General features: G+C 40.9%; 1 protein-coding gene across 8 annotated transcripts in view; it reads left to right on the top strand.

Annotated features, from left to right (window-relative positions):
- Positions 1–17,934, top strand: part of LOC108239490 (receptor-type tyrosine-protein phosphatase S) — a 79,418-nt gene that overhangs the window by 6,284 nt on the left and 55,200 nt on the right. For 5 of the 8 annotated variants that reach the window (XM_017422214.3, XM_017422213.3, XM_037981959.1 and 2 more), the window contains exons 2-3: positions 13,963–14,177; positions 17,135–17,283. In XM_017422214.3, coding sequence (XP_017277703.1) covers positions 14,033–14,177; positions 17,135–17,283 — 294 coding nt within the window. In that variant the 5' untranslated portion in view covers positions 13,963–14,032. The remainder of the gene's footprint in view (positions 1–13,962; positions 14,178–17,134; positions 17,284–17,934) is intronic. The other 3 variants (XM_037981960.1, XM_017422215.3, XM_017422212.3) reach the window with 1 other exon arrangement.

Below are 17,934 nucleotides of genomic sequence, written 5' to 3'. Positions count from 1 at the left end.
TCTTAAAAACTGTTACCGCACAGGATAGAAAAGGGATTATTTTCACGGTAACTTGTGGCTCCGTTCTATCCTCATAACTCACGGACAAAAAAAAAACGTAAAAGCTCCCAGATTAGCCACCCTTTAGAGGCAGCAGGAGCACCTCACGGTCTCTGATAGGTGTGTTTGGGTGGTGCAGGTGGAGGGGACCGGCTGACGGGGCTCTTGTATACAGCCCCATGTTTGTTTGTGGCATTTCATGATCACGCTGTCCTCGCTGCTCTGATGGATGCCATTTTGGATGAAGTATTTGACGGAGGTGAGAGTAATGGCCAGTCATTCGTGGAAAGCATCCGTGTGCAAGTCTGTTACCCTTGACGTGCATTTCGTCTCTTCACTTACCCAGACACACTCGCCTGTCTGCTCTCAGCTCGGAGACGGAGGACAAATGCACCTTTTTCTAGCCCATTAGTCTCGTTTTCAATTCTATTCACAACTTTATCGTCCCTCAAGGAGAAATTCATTTGGCGTCACAAATCTCATCTCCATCAGGAAGTCATGCAATGGCTGGTTAGTGACAGAACTGCTAAGGCTGGTCATCTGTGTAAATAGGTTTCGTTCACCGGCATACATGGCATCAAAAAACATCTGCTCATTTATGTTGAACTTGTAGGGATATTTGTTGACAGAAACTTAATTGGCAAGGCTCAAAGTATTTTCCGACTGTTTGGTTATATGTCAAAAGAAAAGATGCTTCCAAACTTTTTGTTCTTTAGCTTTGAATCGCTTTTATCTTTATCAGTGTTACTAAAGATTCCTATAAGTCTTGACTAGACATCACCTGTGTCCAATTGAATTTATTACACACAACACAGGAGTCAATCTTCTGTTTATTTAGGCTCTCACATTTGATTGTGGATGTATAAGTGATTGCCTTTTAGTATAATAAAGAAAAAACTTCCATTATTGCTGTGTCTTAGCTTTGCAGTTAAACGCTACCGAAATACCAAACAGAATGGAGTGGGAAATGTCTGTTAATGCTCTATAAATGATCTTAGTGTTTTTGCAGCACAGTCTTGCAGAGTTAATGAGCCCTCGGTGGACAACTTATCATGTGATCATGGCAGACAGGTGATACCATAGTAGCACAAATCCACAGGAGAGAGTGGGTTTCTTGGCAAACAAAATGATGTGTCTCCAGGAAACTAATAAGGATCTCCCAAAGGGATCTTTGCATAAGCGGAAAATGAAAAAGGGCTGGCTCAAGACTGCAGCACGCGGGGTAACGGTGAATGAAAATGTTTGACCGGTAATGGCAGAGTTGTGCTCCTTTTGTCCTGTCAGTCAATGGGTGTCTGAATTCTCTGTTGTGTTGTGTTTTTTTAATCCCAGTTTAAAAAAAAAGAAATTGGGATATTGTGGAAAATTTAAATATCAACAGAATGCAATGATTTGCAAAGCTTATAAACCCATATTTTATTCCCAGTGTAACACAGTAAACATATCAAATGTTTAAACTAAGAAATTGTACCATTTCTTTTGGAAAATATATGGTAATTTAGAATTTTATTGCAACAACGCATCTTAAAAAAAAAACAAAAAACAATGTAACAGGGCCATATTTACTTCTGTAAAACATCTCCTCCTTTAACAACAGTCTGTAAACATCCAGGAACTGAGGAAAGCAGCTGCTGGAGGTTTTGGAGGGAATGGTGTCCCATTCTTGGCTGATGTAGGATTCTAGCTGTTCAACAATCCTGGGTCTTTGCTGAAATTTTTTTAATTTCACGATACATCAAATGTTTTTAATTGTTGAGAGATCTGGAATGCAGGCAGGTCAGTTCAGCACCTGGACTCTTCTGTTATGAAGCCAAGTTGTTGTAATGGATGCAGTATTTTTTAGCAGTTTTGTTAAAATGTGTAAGACCTTCCCTACAAAAGACATCATCTGAATGGGAGCATATTATGTTCTAAAACCTGAATATAGTTTTCTGCATTGATGGAGTCTTTCCAGATGTGTAAGCTGCCCATGACATAGGCACTAATGCACCCCCATACCATGGGAGAGGCAGGCGTTTGAACTGTGTGCTGATAACAGGCTGGATTGTTCTTCTTTTTTAAGTGTGAAGGACATGGCATTCAAAGTTTCTGAAAATAATTTCAAACTTTGATTCTTCTGACCACAGAACAGTTTTCCACTTTGTCTAATTTCATTTTAAATGGTTTTTGGTGCAGAGAAGCCAACATTATTTCTGGATGGTGTTCACAGATGGCTTATTCTTTGCATGATAGAGCTTTAACCTGCATTTGTGGATGGTCCAGTGAACTGTGTTTACAGACAATGATTTGTGGAAATGTTTCTGACTCAATTAAGTGATGTCCAAAACAGAATCAGACCTGTTTTTAATGCAGCTTTTCTAAAATGCTTATTTAGTGAAGCTTTTCTTAATGGGCTCTACCTGGTTAAATAAAGGTTAATTAATAAATACAATTTTAGACCCAGTCCTCTTACTGACCTGTTGCCACTTAACCTAAGTAGTTTAAAAAAATTCTCCTGCAACTGTTTTATTTGTCCCACTTGCTTTTACAGCCTTTTGATGCTCTGACATAGATTTTTTTTTTTGTGATGTGTTGCTACCATCAAATTTAAAATTACCTTATTTTTTCTAAAAATGTACGATTTCTTAGTTTAACCCTCCTGAAGCCTTCAAAAGAGAGACGGAGAGTTAGAGAGAGAAACCTTTACAACTTCAGGTCAATGACCCGAAGGCCTCGGAGGGTTAAATGTTTGAAATGTTTACGATGTTCCATTGTGAATAAAATATACATTTATGAGATTTGTAAATCATTTCATTCAGTTTTTATTTACATTTTACACAGCATCCTTATTTGGAATTGGGGTTGTGTGAATCCATCTACTGAGGTCTCATTAGTGAAATCCTTATTGGTTTAATGTAATGTGTAGGAAAGCTCAGTTTTTGTGCTGGTATTTAAAAAAAAACTAAAGTACTCTTTTGAAGAAGGGGTATAAAATAGTTAAAATGTATCATTATTGAAGTAAAGCTGAAATATATAATATAAAATGGTCAGGATAATAACAATGATCTCCAGGAGAATGAAGGTGCTCTCTGTTGTCAGCAGAAGCTCTTTAATTGGCTGCAGTGTGTCACGGCTGGCAGTTTGTGTGTATGTGTGTTGCTTCCTGGATTTAAGAATGTACTAGGAGTACTTTAAATTCATTTTTTTTTCATTCACGTAAATTACATTTGAGTGTGGGATTGGTCCTGTAATTAGGCAATGATACATAATTGTGCATTTCTTATGTCAGAGCTGTTTAACTATTAGGGATGTACATGAAAGTGCATAATTATGTGGACATCAGTATGTATGTACAGTATGCTCTTGCCAGGATAAGAGTCTGTGCCAGTCTTGGATGCTAATTGGACAGGGAGTTAACAAGGATTCAAGCATCAGCAGGCGTAATGAGCCGCTGCACAGATGATCGGCTGCGTCTGAGGAAGAAAAGGCAGCGGAGTGAGAGGTTGCTTAGAGAAATTACCGCTGAATCTTTGGGAGTTCTGAGGTCTGCTTTCAGTTGGTTAAACAATATGGAGGCGTCTGTATGGGGATGCAAATCCATCTTGTTCTTCCACTTTTGTCAGATTACAAACTTTGATCAGGTGAGGCTTCATCTGTAATTTAGTTTTTCAGCCGATCAATGTATGCAATGTTTCCACCCGTTTCTGTCATTTTTAGAACATATTTTGAGCCAGATCTATAACGTGAAAATTCATACAAATTAGAGGCTCATTTATACTGAATTATGACTATTACTATTTGTTATCGCCCACCGCCGAAAGGTGAAGGCAGCCAATACTGTTTTGTGTTTGTGTGTGTGCCTGTTACCAAAATAACTTGTGTACCACTGGACAAAATTTTAATGAAATTTGTAGAAAGAAATCATTGGATGTACATCCACAACTGATTACTTTTTGGATATTAGCCTAACATTTGATTTGGAAGTAGCTGAAAATGATCTGCAACATATACTCTGAGCGCAAACAGACTGCACAAGATCTTTGTTTAAGATTTTTGCCGTTAACTGTTTGGAGTCAGCACTGTCTGTCTGTTTGCAAGAATGGACGGATTTCATTGAAACCTTCGAAAAATAATCATTGTATGTACCTCTCCCATGGATTACTTTTTGGAGCCAACTCTATTCAAGATGGCCACCACAGCCAAGTGACTTTAGAAAATACAAAAATGGCTATAATTCAGTCAGTTTTACAGATATTGCACCAAAATCTGGTGTGGTTGTAGCTGAGTACTCTGAGTGTGGCATCTCACAATGTTGCATGAGATTGTGCCCAACATTATTTTCAAAGTTTGACGAAAACGGCTACAAATTTATCATTTCTCAGCAAAAGATAGTCTTAGTCTGAAACTCTGGCATGAAAGGCAGCAGGCGATATGTGTTCCTTTAAGAAATGCTAGGCCTTCTGTTAAGAAATATATCTTCTGAGAGGAATATTCAGTTTTAAAGGCAAGATCATCCAGGCTTATCTGCACTTTTCTGCTCGAGGTTCATCTCTCACTTACATATTAAGCTATACAGTTATTGTAGTGTGAACACATTCAAAAAAAGTACCACTGCAAAAGGGAACTTTTATTTGATGTAACATAATCCTTAATATCAAGACTGTGTTTAGGAATGTAGTTTTATGAGTCATTTATCATTACAAGATAATATAACCGATCCTTCATTACAGCACTAATAATTCTTCCTTTGCTGTGATCCACCCTGACCCGTCTAAATATCATCTCGATCTGTACTTTTACACCACATGATACTACACGTTCTGCTTAGCAGGATGCAGTCCATCTGTTGCCGGGCTCGTCTGCGGCTGTTCCATCCATTACGAGACGCCTCACTGTAGTTGTGATGGTCTGTCTGACCTTGGTGCCCCTTCGAGGTGCAGCACATTTGCAGCACCATTGTTGTGCTACAACAGCTTTGCTCTGTCCTAGACATGCAGAGATTGAGGTCAAACAGAAAGTTAGTTTGGTTAATCACATGGCTTTCACCCCCCCCCCCCCCTCCTCTTTGTTCATCATCCTGAATGCATGCTCAGACCTTAATTCTGACATAGAAATGTAATAAAACTGAAGCAAATTTAATTTCTCAAAAAACTAGGTAACAGGGATTTAAACGCAAACATAGAGCAAAGTAAAGGTAATGCTGGTTTGTAATTTCATTGATGTGCAGCAGGGAAAGGCTGTGCTGCTGTTTCCTCTTAATGTGGGGATTAGACAGAGGGTTACACAGCGAGGGTGTTAGTGTAAATGTAAAAAAAAAAAAAAAATCAAAGTGGAGATTTCAGAAAATTCACCCTGTTGGCTGTAAGTGATCAGTTAATTAAACATTTGCCTCAAGCAAGACTCATGCTTCCCTCTAGAAACCCCGGGAACAGTGTGGGTAGATACAGATTTCTAAATTCACTTTTTCCTCATCATCCAAAATCAGTTTGTTTTGTTTTTCAATTTGGTTATCACTTCTAAAATGATAAATTCAGGCTGCCTTTCTTTTTTTTTGAAGATTACACAATCAAAATTAGAGGGATATATCTTTCCGTCTCAGTGGAGTCAGAGAGTGAACCCACAATCCGAAAACAAAACCTGCAGGTGCTCACAGCCCAAAGGAAAACAGAAAATGTGCAAACATAGATCTCTATAAAACTGATAGAGACTCTCTAGTTTTGAGTCAACCACTCTTAGTAGGTCTCATCCATTAGCAGCTAGTTCATTTGTGCAGCTTGATGTTCATGGCGAGCAATTAGTTTCTCCGGTCGTTAGGCGTGAATATCCTCCTAACTACCAGTAGTTTAATTTGTTCTCTGTAAAGGACATTTGTAAACTTGAATATCTGCCATTCCCTGCATACTACTGAGCTAGCGCCTTTTGTCCCATAAAAAGGAGATTTAGGAATTTTGAATTATTCTGAATTTGTAATGGTTGGATTTAGGAATTCATCCTGGTAGTCTGTCAGGTACGGGTGGAAAATAGTCCCAAAATGATATCATTCGATTCAGTTAAGTTTACTTATTTAATGCCAGTTCATAACAAAAGTTGTCTCAGTGCACTATGCAAAAAAAAAACAAGTCCATATCATAAATCCAACTCAAATCTGGATTTAAAACCATTTACAGTAAATTAAATTCTTATTGTAATACATTATGAAACGACAATTAATAAAAATTGTCTAAGAAAGCTAGCAGATTGCGCTGAATCTTCACTTCGTCACAATTTCTCATTCTGAGCAGCATTTTGGCAACACTGGAAATTATCGACTCCCTTTTAAGAGGAAGAAACCTCCAGCAGAACCAGGCTCAGGATGAGCAGCCATCTGCTTCGGCTGGCTGGTGTTTTAGAGGACAGGAAAGACACGCAGACAGACACAGAAGGATTGAGCCAGGTGTAGTTTCTATGGGAAGAAAATCAAGGAAAACACAGGTTAATGACAGCAATAATTTCAAACATGGAGAGAAGATAAAGACAGCAGTCTAAGCCTATAGCAGCACAACTAAGGGATAGCTCAGGAAACCCAACCCAACCCTAATATAAGATTTATAATAAAAGAAAAGTCTTAAGTCTTAGGACAGTCTTAAAAGCTCTGCTTCCTGTTTTACTTTTAGAAACTCAGGGAACCACAAGTAAACCTGTAGTCTGAAAGTAATGACAGAGTGAATATGTTCAAGTTAAAAAATATTTTTCACCCCTTGGGGGCAATTGTTTCACAGCCAGTAGTAAAAGTAATAATGAATAAAATATTCATACACAAGAGGACAACGTACTATATATATATATATATATATATATATATATATATATATACTACCTCGTACAGAAGCAACATTACCCTTATACTGCCACCGCAGAGATATCACTAAGTTAAACGCAACCCATTTCTTTTTTTGTTTTCATATTTTTTTAACCTTTGTGTGAATCGGCATTTGCCTGTCACTTTGCTAATGGTACACCTGAATTTCCCCACTGAGGAACAATAAAGGTTATTTCTATTCTATTCTATTCTATTCTATTCTATTCTATTCTATTCTATTCTGTTCTGTTCTGTTCTGAAGTATTCTAGATTGTGTTTTCCATAGAAATCCTCCGTAAAGGTGTAACACAACTAAACTATTTAATATTACTGAAGAAATTTAAACTTGCATTTTTTCCAGGGGTCCTCACAATACTCTGTCACCAAATAAAACTGACTTCAAAGTTTAAATACAATTGTAAAGCAAAGTGATTGTAGAAAACACACATTTTGTCCAAATTATGAACTCTGTCTTTAAACGCATTGAAACCTTGACCTAAAATGACTTAAAAAGCATCAGTAATTTTCATAAAGTGTGTGTAAATGATGTGGACTCACCTTTGACTTCTTGCTGTGCACACTAAGGATCCCGAGTGCATCATGTTGTCATATCAAAGTGTCATATAAAAAATAGTCAAAAAGTTATGCTGGTATTATCATATACTGCACAGCCCTACTGTCCAACTTGGGAAGTTGTTTGCCACTGTGACTGCAGAAGACAAAATCTTCAGTCTAAAAGAGTTAGACAGCACCAGGTTCTGGTTCTGGAAGGTTGTCATGTTCACTCTCAGTTCTACTAGCAGATGGTGTGATTGATGCCTTCTTCTCCAATACTGTTCACTCTTAGCTCTGAGTGGTTTTTCTTTGCTTATTACTCATGTACCCTGAGTACAGTATGGATGGTTTGGTGGAGAACTGCTCATAAAGCAGACAACACATTATAAATAATTTCTCAGCACGAGCTTTCTGTCGAAACTCTCATGGCAGTCCTCTTCATAGCTTCGAACCAGTTATATAAAAATGGAAGCTGCTGGTTGAGAATGTTATTACTATTTGTCAATATTTCCCCAGATAACGCTGTTTGGGATGCATGTCGAATGGAGCATCCCCGCTTCCTAATTTCAGCATCCTGTCTGCAGCATAAACCAAGACTGATAGAGATTTAACCGAGTACCCCAGGTCTCCAGACTCATTGAAATTCAGGGCAGAGAAGCGCAGTATTTGAGTGACAGGTGTGTTTTCTTGTCGAAGAGGAGCTTCAGATATTTTATTTCCTCTGCTAAAATTGTAACCACGGCAGTATAGCTCATGCCTGCAGTAAGCCATGCTTCATCCTGTGCCTCTGATCCACAGTGTGTGTGTGTGTGTGTTCATTCATGCGTGTGTGTGTGTGTGTGTGTATATCTGTCTGTGGGCTGTGTGTTTAAGAGAGAGTGAAGGGAAGTGTGTGTGAGAGTGTGAGTGCCAATCTCCCCCATGATGCTTTGCCATCTGCCGTGTGTGTGAGCATTCATTGTGAGTGTCGTTTGGCTACAGTGTCCAGGGTCATAGAAAGAAGTATTATGAAGTAATATCACTCCCAGTTCCTTCCTATATTGTGGATTTTACTTTGACTGTTTCTTCTCCGATCTGGCACACAAAACCACAATGACTCAAGCAAGATTATGTTAGTGCCAGAGAAAGTCCATCTAAATTTAGAATCACAGCTAAAAAAGTCTAAAAAAAAAGATAGTTTGAGTGGATAAATTCTTGATGAGGTGCTAAAATGTGGGCGCAGGTTGAGATTTTTTCTTTCTCCCATCAGCATCCTTTTAATTATTGAAAAATGTAAAGAAATTTACTTTAACATTATCTCGGCGCATCGCACCTGTAACGCCGCCTCCGCCACATGCGCTATCTAAACAAAATCTAAAATAACTCATAAGAACACAAAGTTCCCGTCAGGTGTCTTTTTTTTTTTTTTTTTTTCCTCACGACTAGCTCGGCGCCACAGGAAACAGATCTGGTCTTTCTGTGAGTGCTCACGGCTTGTTGTCATGGTGACAGGCCTTGTGAGATCATCCCAACCCACTTGTGGCAAGAGGCGTCATGGGTAAGGTGGAGGGGGAGGGAGGGGAGGGAGGAGGGGAGAGGACAGGGTGGGGACTAGAGGTGAGCAACAACAAAACATGTCATCTTCCGAGAGGCCCCCAACGGAGCGGGGGCGCGTGGGGGAGGGCGCCGAAACAATGTTATTTCATCAGCCCTGATGGAGCACAATAACCGGTGTACGTTGCACCACCTGAGCTGTGGTGTCATTATCTACTTCCCCGCAGTAAATAGCACATGTATCCCCCATCAATCTAGCTGTCTGGCTGACCATCTGTGTTGTTACTCGGAAAAGGTAATAAGACCAACCCCTGCTGTCCGCTCTCTGGATGCTGAGGCAGATGATCAGACGGAGCAGGTTGTGATAACTGTTCCATCTGGGGTGGAGGTGGTGGTGGTGGTGGTGGAGGTGCATTAGGCTTGAGTCATGAGAATATTCATGTCCACAATGCTTACATCCTTTTAATTCAGTTTCTGCAATAAAAAGCAAAGCAAGTTATTGTTTATGGTCCTGTCCAGAGAGGAGGTGAGGTGCTCGGTTGTGGCTGCAGCTCTTAAAGGGATCTCACTGGGCTGCAACTGCTGGGGGCTAGTTGGTGACCCAAAATTGCAAGAAAATAAATAAACAGGGAATTTTTCCCATTGCAGTCATACTGAATTCTCCGTATTTATAACCAAGGGAGCCGTATGACCATGTTTTCCTTGACCAGTTTTTGAAACTCACCTCTTATTTTTGTGCGCACTGCTTGACTGGAGTACACTTTTGAAGTGCCGATAGTAAGATTTGAACTGTTTTTTTGTTAATAATTTTTTATCATCAGCATGGTTTTTCGATCTGGACATTTGCAGCGGATGTTTTCTGTTGGATGAGAGCTGATGTGAAGAAGTCAAAACACAGCTCTAGTGCTCTTGTGACGGGTTGGAGATGTCTGGGGTAAAATTCAGCTGGTTTTGAGGCACCTGTGACTATTTTTGAGAGAAAATTTGTTGTCCAAATGTTTTGATCATGTTTATAATTCAAGAAACATGAGAACACGGCCCTGCGACTCTCTTGAGGAAATTGAGAATTCTTGCAAATATTTCGAGACATTTTTCAGGCTGTCTCCAAAACTGTTCTCGCCAGCAGTTGCAGCCCAGTGAGATACAACCTAAAGCCAGTATCTCACTGGGCTGCAACCTTTGGTGACAAATTGTGAACAGAGTTCACAAGGGAGACTCTAAAATGTCACAAAACGTTTGTGGGGGTTCCATAATTCCCTTGTGTAAGTCTCAGGGCCTTGCTTTCATGTAGTTTGAACTTAGAACATGTTCAAAAATTTTGCAGGACAAACTTTTTTCTGAAAATAGCCCAAAGACGTTGTGAGCTCCTTTTGCCCGTTTTGAACCCTTCTCAGTTTAGGTTCAGTAATTTTAGAGTGCTAGAGCTGTATTTTTTTGTGACTTGCCACTTTTTTTTTATACTGTAAGAAAACTCATATGTTTAACTTGACACTGTATGCACTTGTAAAAGAAAAACAAAGTGTTTGTGAAAACAAAAAAGGACATTTTCATTTTAGTTGTGTTGCAGAAATGTCTGGCAACATTTGTGCAATATGTATGCAAACTACCGGCACATATTACAAACATGTCATAAGTGAGACTGCACCTGAAAATTTGCTAATTTTCTTACAATATTCACACAATTTTAAATCTGCAGCGAGTTTTCAATAGTCAGAGATGAGTGAGATACTAGGGGTGGAACTCTTTAGGTACCTCACAATTTGATTTGATTACAATTCAAAGTGCTGCAACGCAATTATAAAACAATTATTAATCACATTCATCATCCTGAGCACAGAAATCTGTCAAACCTAAAAGAAACAAAATACTTTTCCTACACTGCAGCATATAACAGTTCTCCTTCATACAAGATGATGGGAACTAGATGCTGAGTACAGTGACATGTTAAGATTCTGTGGCAATGGACATCCATGCATCACATGTAAGAGTTATCTTACTTGCGTCTTTGGTGTTTCCGAAACTTTTGGTTTTGTTGTAGAGTGTGGAATTGGCTGGGTTTGCGTCTTTGACAAAGGACAATCAGGATTATGGCTCCAAAGTGCAAAACGAAGCACACAAGCCCTGGTTTTCAACCACTGAATGTGAATGCAAATCCCTTGCAAGAAAAGTTTCAGTGGACTTTGTAACTTGCTTTACCTTTTTGAGTTGGGTAAAAAACATTGATTGCTTTGAAACAACTAGTAGCTACCACCAGGCGTTTTCCTTATTACTGATTACAGTGTGGCTCTTGTCAGTGTCATTTTTTTCCCCATAGAAGCCGAATACTTCCAAACACTGACTTTTAATGCAGAAGGTGCTGTTTTATGTCTCGGTTAGTCATCTCCCTCTGTTGCGCGCACTCCATAAACTGTCCGGCCACTACACTTCTGCACTTCAGAGTTCCGCCTTTTGCATTCCTCAACACAACAGTATTAACGTTAACTAATAAAAATTGATGTTTTTAAATTCATTCAGAATCGTCCAGGTTGAAATCGAGTTGCGTTGAAAAATAGATCATAAACCCCACTCCAATGAGATACGGGCTTTAATACCATTAGCGCAAAACAGAGTCATGCCCAGACTTGCCTGGTCGGCTGCATCTGTGTATCTGTTTTGGCATCTTCCCTCATCAGCCCCAGCTGTAGGATGCTGTAAGCCCTTTTGTTTAAACCGTGTCAATGGACCAACAACAGCTGGAGCAGCCGGTGCCGGACAGCTGGAGGAGAGGAAGAGGGATTTGTATACAAGCAGGGATTAGAGTGTCTATAAAAAGCAAAGAAGATGAATGATAGGGTATCGTAGAAGAAGACGGCATCAAGAGGTTAACAAGGAGGGTGGGGAGGAAGTAGACAGGGGTGAAAAGCAAAAAAGGGATGAAAGAAATTAGGAGAAGAGGAGATTCAGAAACATCGAGACTAATATTGGAGTGAGATAGGGGATTAGTTAGAAGGTGTGTGACTGGAGTGGTGGTTGGGCAAAGAGGGTTTTGTCAGCAGGTGAAAGACAACACGGAGGAGTGGATGAACTGAAAATGATCTTTAGGGTCACAATTTGGTCACAGAAGAGACAGACACTCCCGAACACACACAAGCATGTGTTTTTGTGGCCATGCGGCTGCACGCAGAACACTGGCCCTGCTTAGATTAACGCAGGCAAATCGAGTTTCAGTAAGAGGAGAATTTACTTAACATGCTGCCAATGGTGGCTGAATGAGCTCTGATCTGATTTTTCTTATCGCGCTCAATTGAAAAGGAGACGCTGAAAGCTTTTTCTATTCTGCAGCTATTACGCGGCGTTAGATAAAGCCGGGCCAGAGTGGCAGGAAAAAGAGCCTGTATCAGATAGGCGTGTTTTCGCTTCAGCTATTTTTGGTAGGGGAGCTGGAAGACGGTAATATGCTTGAGCAGGTCATTAGCCCAATAAGTAGTCGGTGGACTCTTTGAATATGTAACTCACCGGAAATGCCTCTTTCATTTAGAGAAGGCGAGAAGGGGTCGGGCCAGATCTTTGCCCCTCCGTTTTTGTTGGTTTTGTCGGGGATGTCAGGGTGAAAATGCCCCCATGGGTGTTTGTGCATATTTATGTGCTTATCACAGTGTGGCCTGTCACCTGTGAATATGTATAATGTCTCCCCAAGAGCATATATGTTCCCGTTTTATTGCCACTTGAAGGGAAGCATGTGCATGTGTGTGATATACGGCAGGTTAACAAAGGTCCCTCTTTCTCATTTGGCCTCCCCACCTGCGCTCCGACACGTCTTTGGGTGGGGGGTGGTTGTTGGGGGTTGGGGTGGGAGAGCTGCATAAGACTGAGGAGTTATTGACTCGCAGACGTGGAGCTTCTGCACAGCTTGTTTAAATCTCTGGGAGCAGACAGAGCTGAATTATGCTGAGACTTCCAGATGTGTGTTACTGTGTGTGCATGTGTTTATGTGGCTCCAGTAGCTTTGGATTAAACAAAAAAAAGTGTGTGTGTGTGTCATTTGCTGTCATTGAATTTAGCTGCATTCCAGCTGAACCCCCTCTTCCCTCAATCCTCTTTTGTTTAAATGTTTTCCATTACTGTGGCACACTCTGGATGAATTATTGCATTAACATTTTTGTACGCCATCAGAACACTACAATACTGAGCGCTAAAAGGGAATTAGGCCGAAGCGAAAATGAAATTATTAGGACGTCGAGGGGGGAAAAAAGGGACTCTTAAAACTGTATCACTGCGGCTCATTTCATGGCTCACTAGAGAAGGAAACTTATTAATACAGCGACAGTACGCTGAAAACTACTTTGTTCTGTTTCCCTCCATAGTTATTGAGTAATTATAGCTATTGTTCCTTCAGCCTGTTTGGGCTTCTAACCCCAGAATTCACAAGTGCTCTGTTTAAACCAGAAGACCTGAGCCTACATTTGCATGACCGTTTGTTTCGACTCCTAGTGATTCTCCTTTTCCCTCTGTCACAATACGTACTCTCTTCACAATGTGCTGAAATTTCAGATGCACTTCTATATTAAGGCGTTGCAATCCTTGAAGGAAGGCAGTCTGACTGAGATCATCTTATCTCTTGAAAAAGGATGGAGTTATAGCCTATTTCGTCAAATCTTGACAATAACTTTATGAACGCAATACAATCTGTTCTCTCTGAGATTATGTGTTGTCCGTTGCTGTCGGCTACTACAACATCACATTTTAGCTCAATATTTGTACATTTGGCAGTCTTATAGCAATTACTTTGTTTTCTGAGTTCAGTTGGCTGTCGCGGCCATCTTGAATATAGTTGATTCTGAAAGGAGATCAGTTGTAGATGTACATCCAATGATTACTTTCTGAGAGTTTCATTAAAAACCGATCCACCAGTTCATAAGATATTTTGTTAACAAACAGACACACAGTTACATTATTACCTGCCTTTCACGGCAGCAGGTGATAATGATGAGTCAGAAGAGAAGAACATGCTCCTCACCTTCTCCTCGTTCTGTTTGCAGAGTGCCTACCCCTGCTGAGTGAAGCCCGACCTGCATCTCTGTCACCTCCAGCCAACCCAACAGTGGAGCCATGCTGTTGTGTAAAACGGGCAGAGCTCTGGCCCAGTCCAGGCGATCCGTCCTGGGCTTCTGCCTCCATCCGTCCCCCGTGTGTCTGCTGCTGCCTTTCGTCATCCTTCTAACCAAACCTTGGAGCAGCGTTTGTGCAGCACTAGGTATGATGTTTCAGCAGCAACACATTCTCCTCCTCTTCTGTGTGTTTCTCATCAGGAGTTCATCATGTTGATGTTGACGCGTAAAAAGTGTGCTTATATATCTAAACATGCAAGTGTGCGTGTGTGTGCGTGTGCACACTGCGTGGGTGTGAGTGGAAGAGTGGATCCCGGCCTGTCAGTACATCAGCTCTGAACTGTGGCGTTGTTAATGTGTTTTGATAAGGCGGGAGGTCCCATCAGCATGTTTCTCATCATCTTCTTGATTACAACATCTCAACACATTTCCTGCCTCAGTGGTCTGCACACACACACACACACACACACACACACACACACATATACATTTTCTCAGCCAGACTTGGCTATCAGCGCTCTGAAAATGTCACCACGCAAAATTGTGTGTGTGCGAAAGATAAGGTATATAGGCTAAGGATGGAACATGAAACCTCTCATTTTATGTCATTTTATTTAATTTATATTTGTGGTTTTGGTCTTGTGACATGACTAATGTGTTTTTTGAAATATTTTTTATGTGCAGCAATGAGACACTGCTGCTGATTTTTTTGCCTCTTACGGTATAAATCTGCAGAAACAAAAGCTAGAGATAAGAAAATGAGTTTTATAAGGAAACATAAAATTATTTTTATTTATTTGTTCGATCAACATTATGGGTAGCAGAATTTGGCAATTTTGAACTGGGACTGTGTTGTACGTTGAATCGGGGTCATCTTTACCCAGTATAAAAGTTTTGAGACTAAAGGTGACAGCAATTTACTGTAATCTCTTCCCCCCCCCCCTCCCCCATTAGCAGTTAGAGTTAAACTCTGTTTCTCTATTTTCTACATTTCCCACAAAACTTGATTTCAAAAGATCTGAACGATCCCTTTGATGCATTAATCACAAGCTTGATCGTGTCTGGCAGCAGGAAAATGAAAACAGTTGATCATAACTTAATCCCTAAAGGATTTTTTAATTTTTTCTTCTAAAATAAAACCTGAATTTTTTTAACTCACATCCTGATTATAGTCTGCCCTGAAGAAAACTCAGCGTTCCAATTACCTTTCTGTCACATAGCTCACTGCAGACACTGCGAAGTTCTGCCTTCCTGTTATGCCCAAGCACAGCGGTTGTCCGTCACTCAGTCAGAAGATTACAAGTTACAAAGGTGTTCCATTAAAACCCGAGCAGTTTTGGGTCAGTGGCAGACCTGTCTGCTTCATGACAGCAGAGTGAAACCTGCTATTAAAAAAGACAAAGGTCCTGATTAGTCTTTTATTTTCCGAGAACCTCCCGATCATAACAAGTTTCTGCGGAGTGCAAATCCATTCAGAGCTAGTGCCTTGTAGGGCTTTTCTCTGCCTGTTGGAAAAGGCTTAAGTGGTTATTTTGTCAGTAGGGTAGGTTTTGCACAAGGATTGAAGGGCGTTTAAGAGAACATAGAAAACATTTTGGATTCAGCATAAAGCCAAGAAAAACTGTGTTCAAGCCCTAAGACGAACACGAAATTCATTCATAATCCGATAGAAAGGAGGAAGCCGTTTCAGCCACGACACTTTTTTTTTTTTTCCGTTCGATTTTTGATAGCTCACAAATTATTGGCAGGGAAAAAAAGGTGCACTTAGCTCCACAGTGTGTGTATTTCTAAGAGTCTAACAGGCAGAAAATATCCTGCTCCTGCGTCTAAATCTGGCAAGGATAAATTTGTTCAGTCTGACTATTCACGACGTGCTTTTTTTGCCGCTTCCTGCTTAGGATTATGGCAAGCATAAAATGTAACCACGTTATTTCTGACATTCAGAGTGATCCTTTCTTGAAAAACATCGCGCAGTAAACAGAGGAGCGTCCCCCTTTTTTTTGTTGTTGTTGTGATGCCATTCCAGTTCCTGTCACGGCATTGTGAGGAAACAGGCGGAGAGCCGTGTGGCCATTTGAAAGTGAAGTGAGTGGGAAGTCATTGGAAGCGGTTGAAGGATCTGGCAGTGATTCTTTGATAGGCAGAGGCTTTTATTCCTACTATTATTCCTGCTCTGTCTTCAATCACCACGGCAGGACCTCGCCCACCCAGACGCAGGGGAGGAGGGATCCAGGTTGCCATGGTAAGGGTCATCCTGACTTCGCCCTGATGGATAGCTGCGATTCCGTCGCTGTAGAGGAGTTAAGCTGGGCACCATGGCAACAGGCCACAGACAGATAGCAAGGGGTGGATGCGTGAGGTTGTTTCACTGATCTGACTCAGCCGCTGTGAAAAGTGTAGGTTCAGTGCTGTTGGTTCAATATCACACTTGGAAATTGCTGTTTTCTTGCAGAGGGCAACTGCAGTGCTTAAACAGCCCACATCACAATGTAGTCGCTGAAGCTCTTCTCCTGAAGTCGCCGATGGAGGCTGCGGGAAGCTGCCGTGTTGTTTATTAAGATCATCTGCAAAATCCTTTATGGATGCTCGGCGTTTGCGGGCTCAAAAATCACGCCTCCGGTATTAATACATTTAAACCAATTATATGCTGTGAATCTTCAGCCGACACTTCTCCTACCTGTGAAACGCTCATGTGTCATGACAGCTTCTGCAGCGCCGTGGTGTCCTGCCGTGGAGAAAGCACAGAGATGCAGAGAAGAAAAGAAGAGCAAGAGAGAGGGAGAGAGAGATGTTCCTCTAAAGCCCCAGTCCCATCTTTTATTTATGACCCACAGGAAGTCCTTCAGCTTGTCCTCTAGATGATACCCAGGAAGTAAGCACAACGATGCAGCCATCAGGACACGAGTCAGCCTGACCGGTCACTGACGGTGAAATGGGGCGTGGTCAGCAGGGGGTTGCTGCTGCTGTTGGAGTTGGTGTGATGTCTTCCAAGTATAAAGATGTCGGTTTTCAAGCTTGTGCTTTCTTTTTTCCCCCTCCCTCTCTCTAACTCTTTCTCTCTCGCTCTCTCTCTCTCTCCTGCTTCTTTTTTTTTTTTTTTCAGCCTCCCCAAGATTCACCAAGAGTCCCACAGACCAGATCGGAGTGTCAGGGGGGGTGGCATCATTTGTGTGTCAGGCCATCGGCAACCCCAAGCCTGTCGTCTACTGGAACAAGAAGGGCAAGAAGGTCAACTCCCAGCGTATCGAGGTGGTTGTCACAGTGCTCAATGTTTCACTCACACTGTAGCGGCGTGAATATTTCCAATAATAAAACTGTTATGATGCTGTAGATTTTTCGTTTCAGATAGTGCAGCATATTATGAGAATGAATTCTACTGTTAATATCAAATCTTTCTGGATTTGTTTTGCATTTTTAACTCACTGCTGCTACAGTTCAGTTGAAAGAAAACATTCTGAGACGTACCGAGATACCCTCATGTTTATTCACTCAATGCGAAGCTGGATCTTCCAGTTTATTAGCTGTCTAAGCGTAAAAACCAGCAATCTGTCTGCCTCCTCTGGATGAGTTATGTATTTTGCATGAACCAGGTCTGCACAGTTTAAAGCCTAAAGTAAGTTGATTTCTCCCACATAAAACAAATGCACCTCAAGTGTTTCTTTAGTTTCTTTAGCCATTTTTCTTTACCTTCGCATGTTTCACTATTTAACAAACATGCATAAAGCTCGCCTGCTGGATAGTTTAGCGTACATCTCAATCAAAACATGAGCAGCTGCCTTTGTCTCTGATGTTTGTTTCACATCAGCTGACCCGTCGAAACAGACCGGGTCTTCTGGGAATGAGGATTTTAAAAAAGCAGCATTTCAGACAAGGGAACATGTAGCTACTGCTATAAAAAACATG

This window comes from Kryptolebias marmoratus, linkage group LG20 (genome assembly GCF_001649575.2).
Source record: "Kryptolebias marmoratus isolate JLee-2015 linkage group LG20, ASM164957v2, whole genome shotgun sequence".
Classification (NCBI taxonomy): domain Eukaryota; kingdom Metazoa; phylum Chordata; class Actinopteri; order Cyprinodontiformes; family Rivulidae; genus Kryptolebias; species Kryptolebias marmoratus.
The sequence above is the reverse complement of the archived record's forward strand: the minus strand, read 5'-3'. Positions and strand labels throughout refer to the sequence as shown.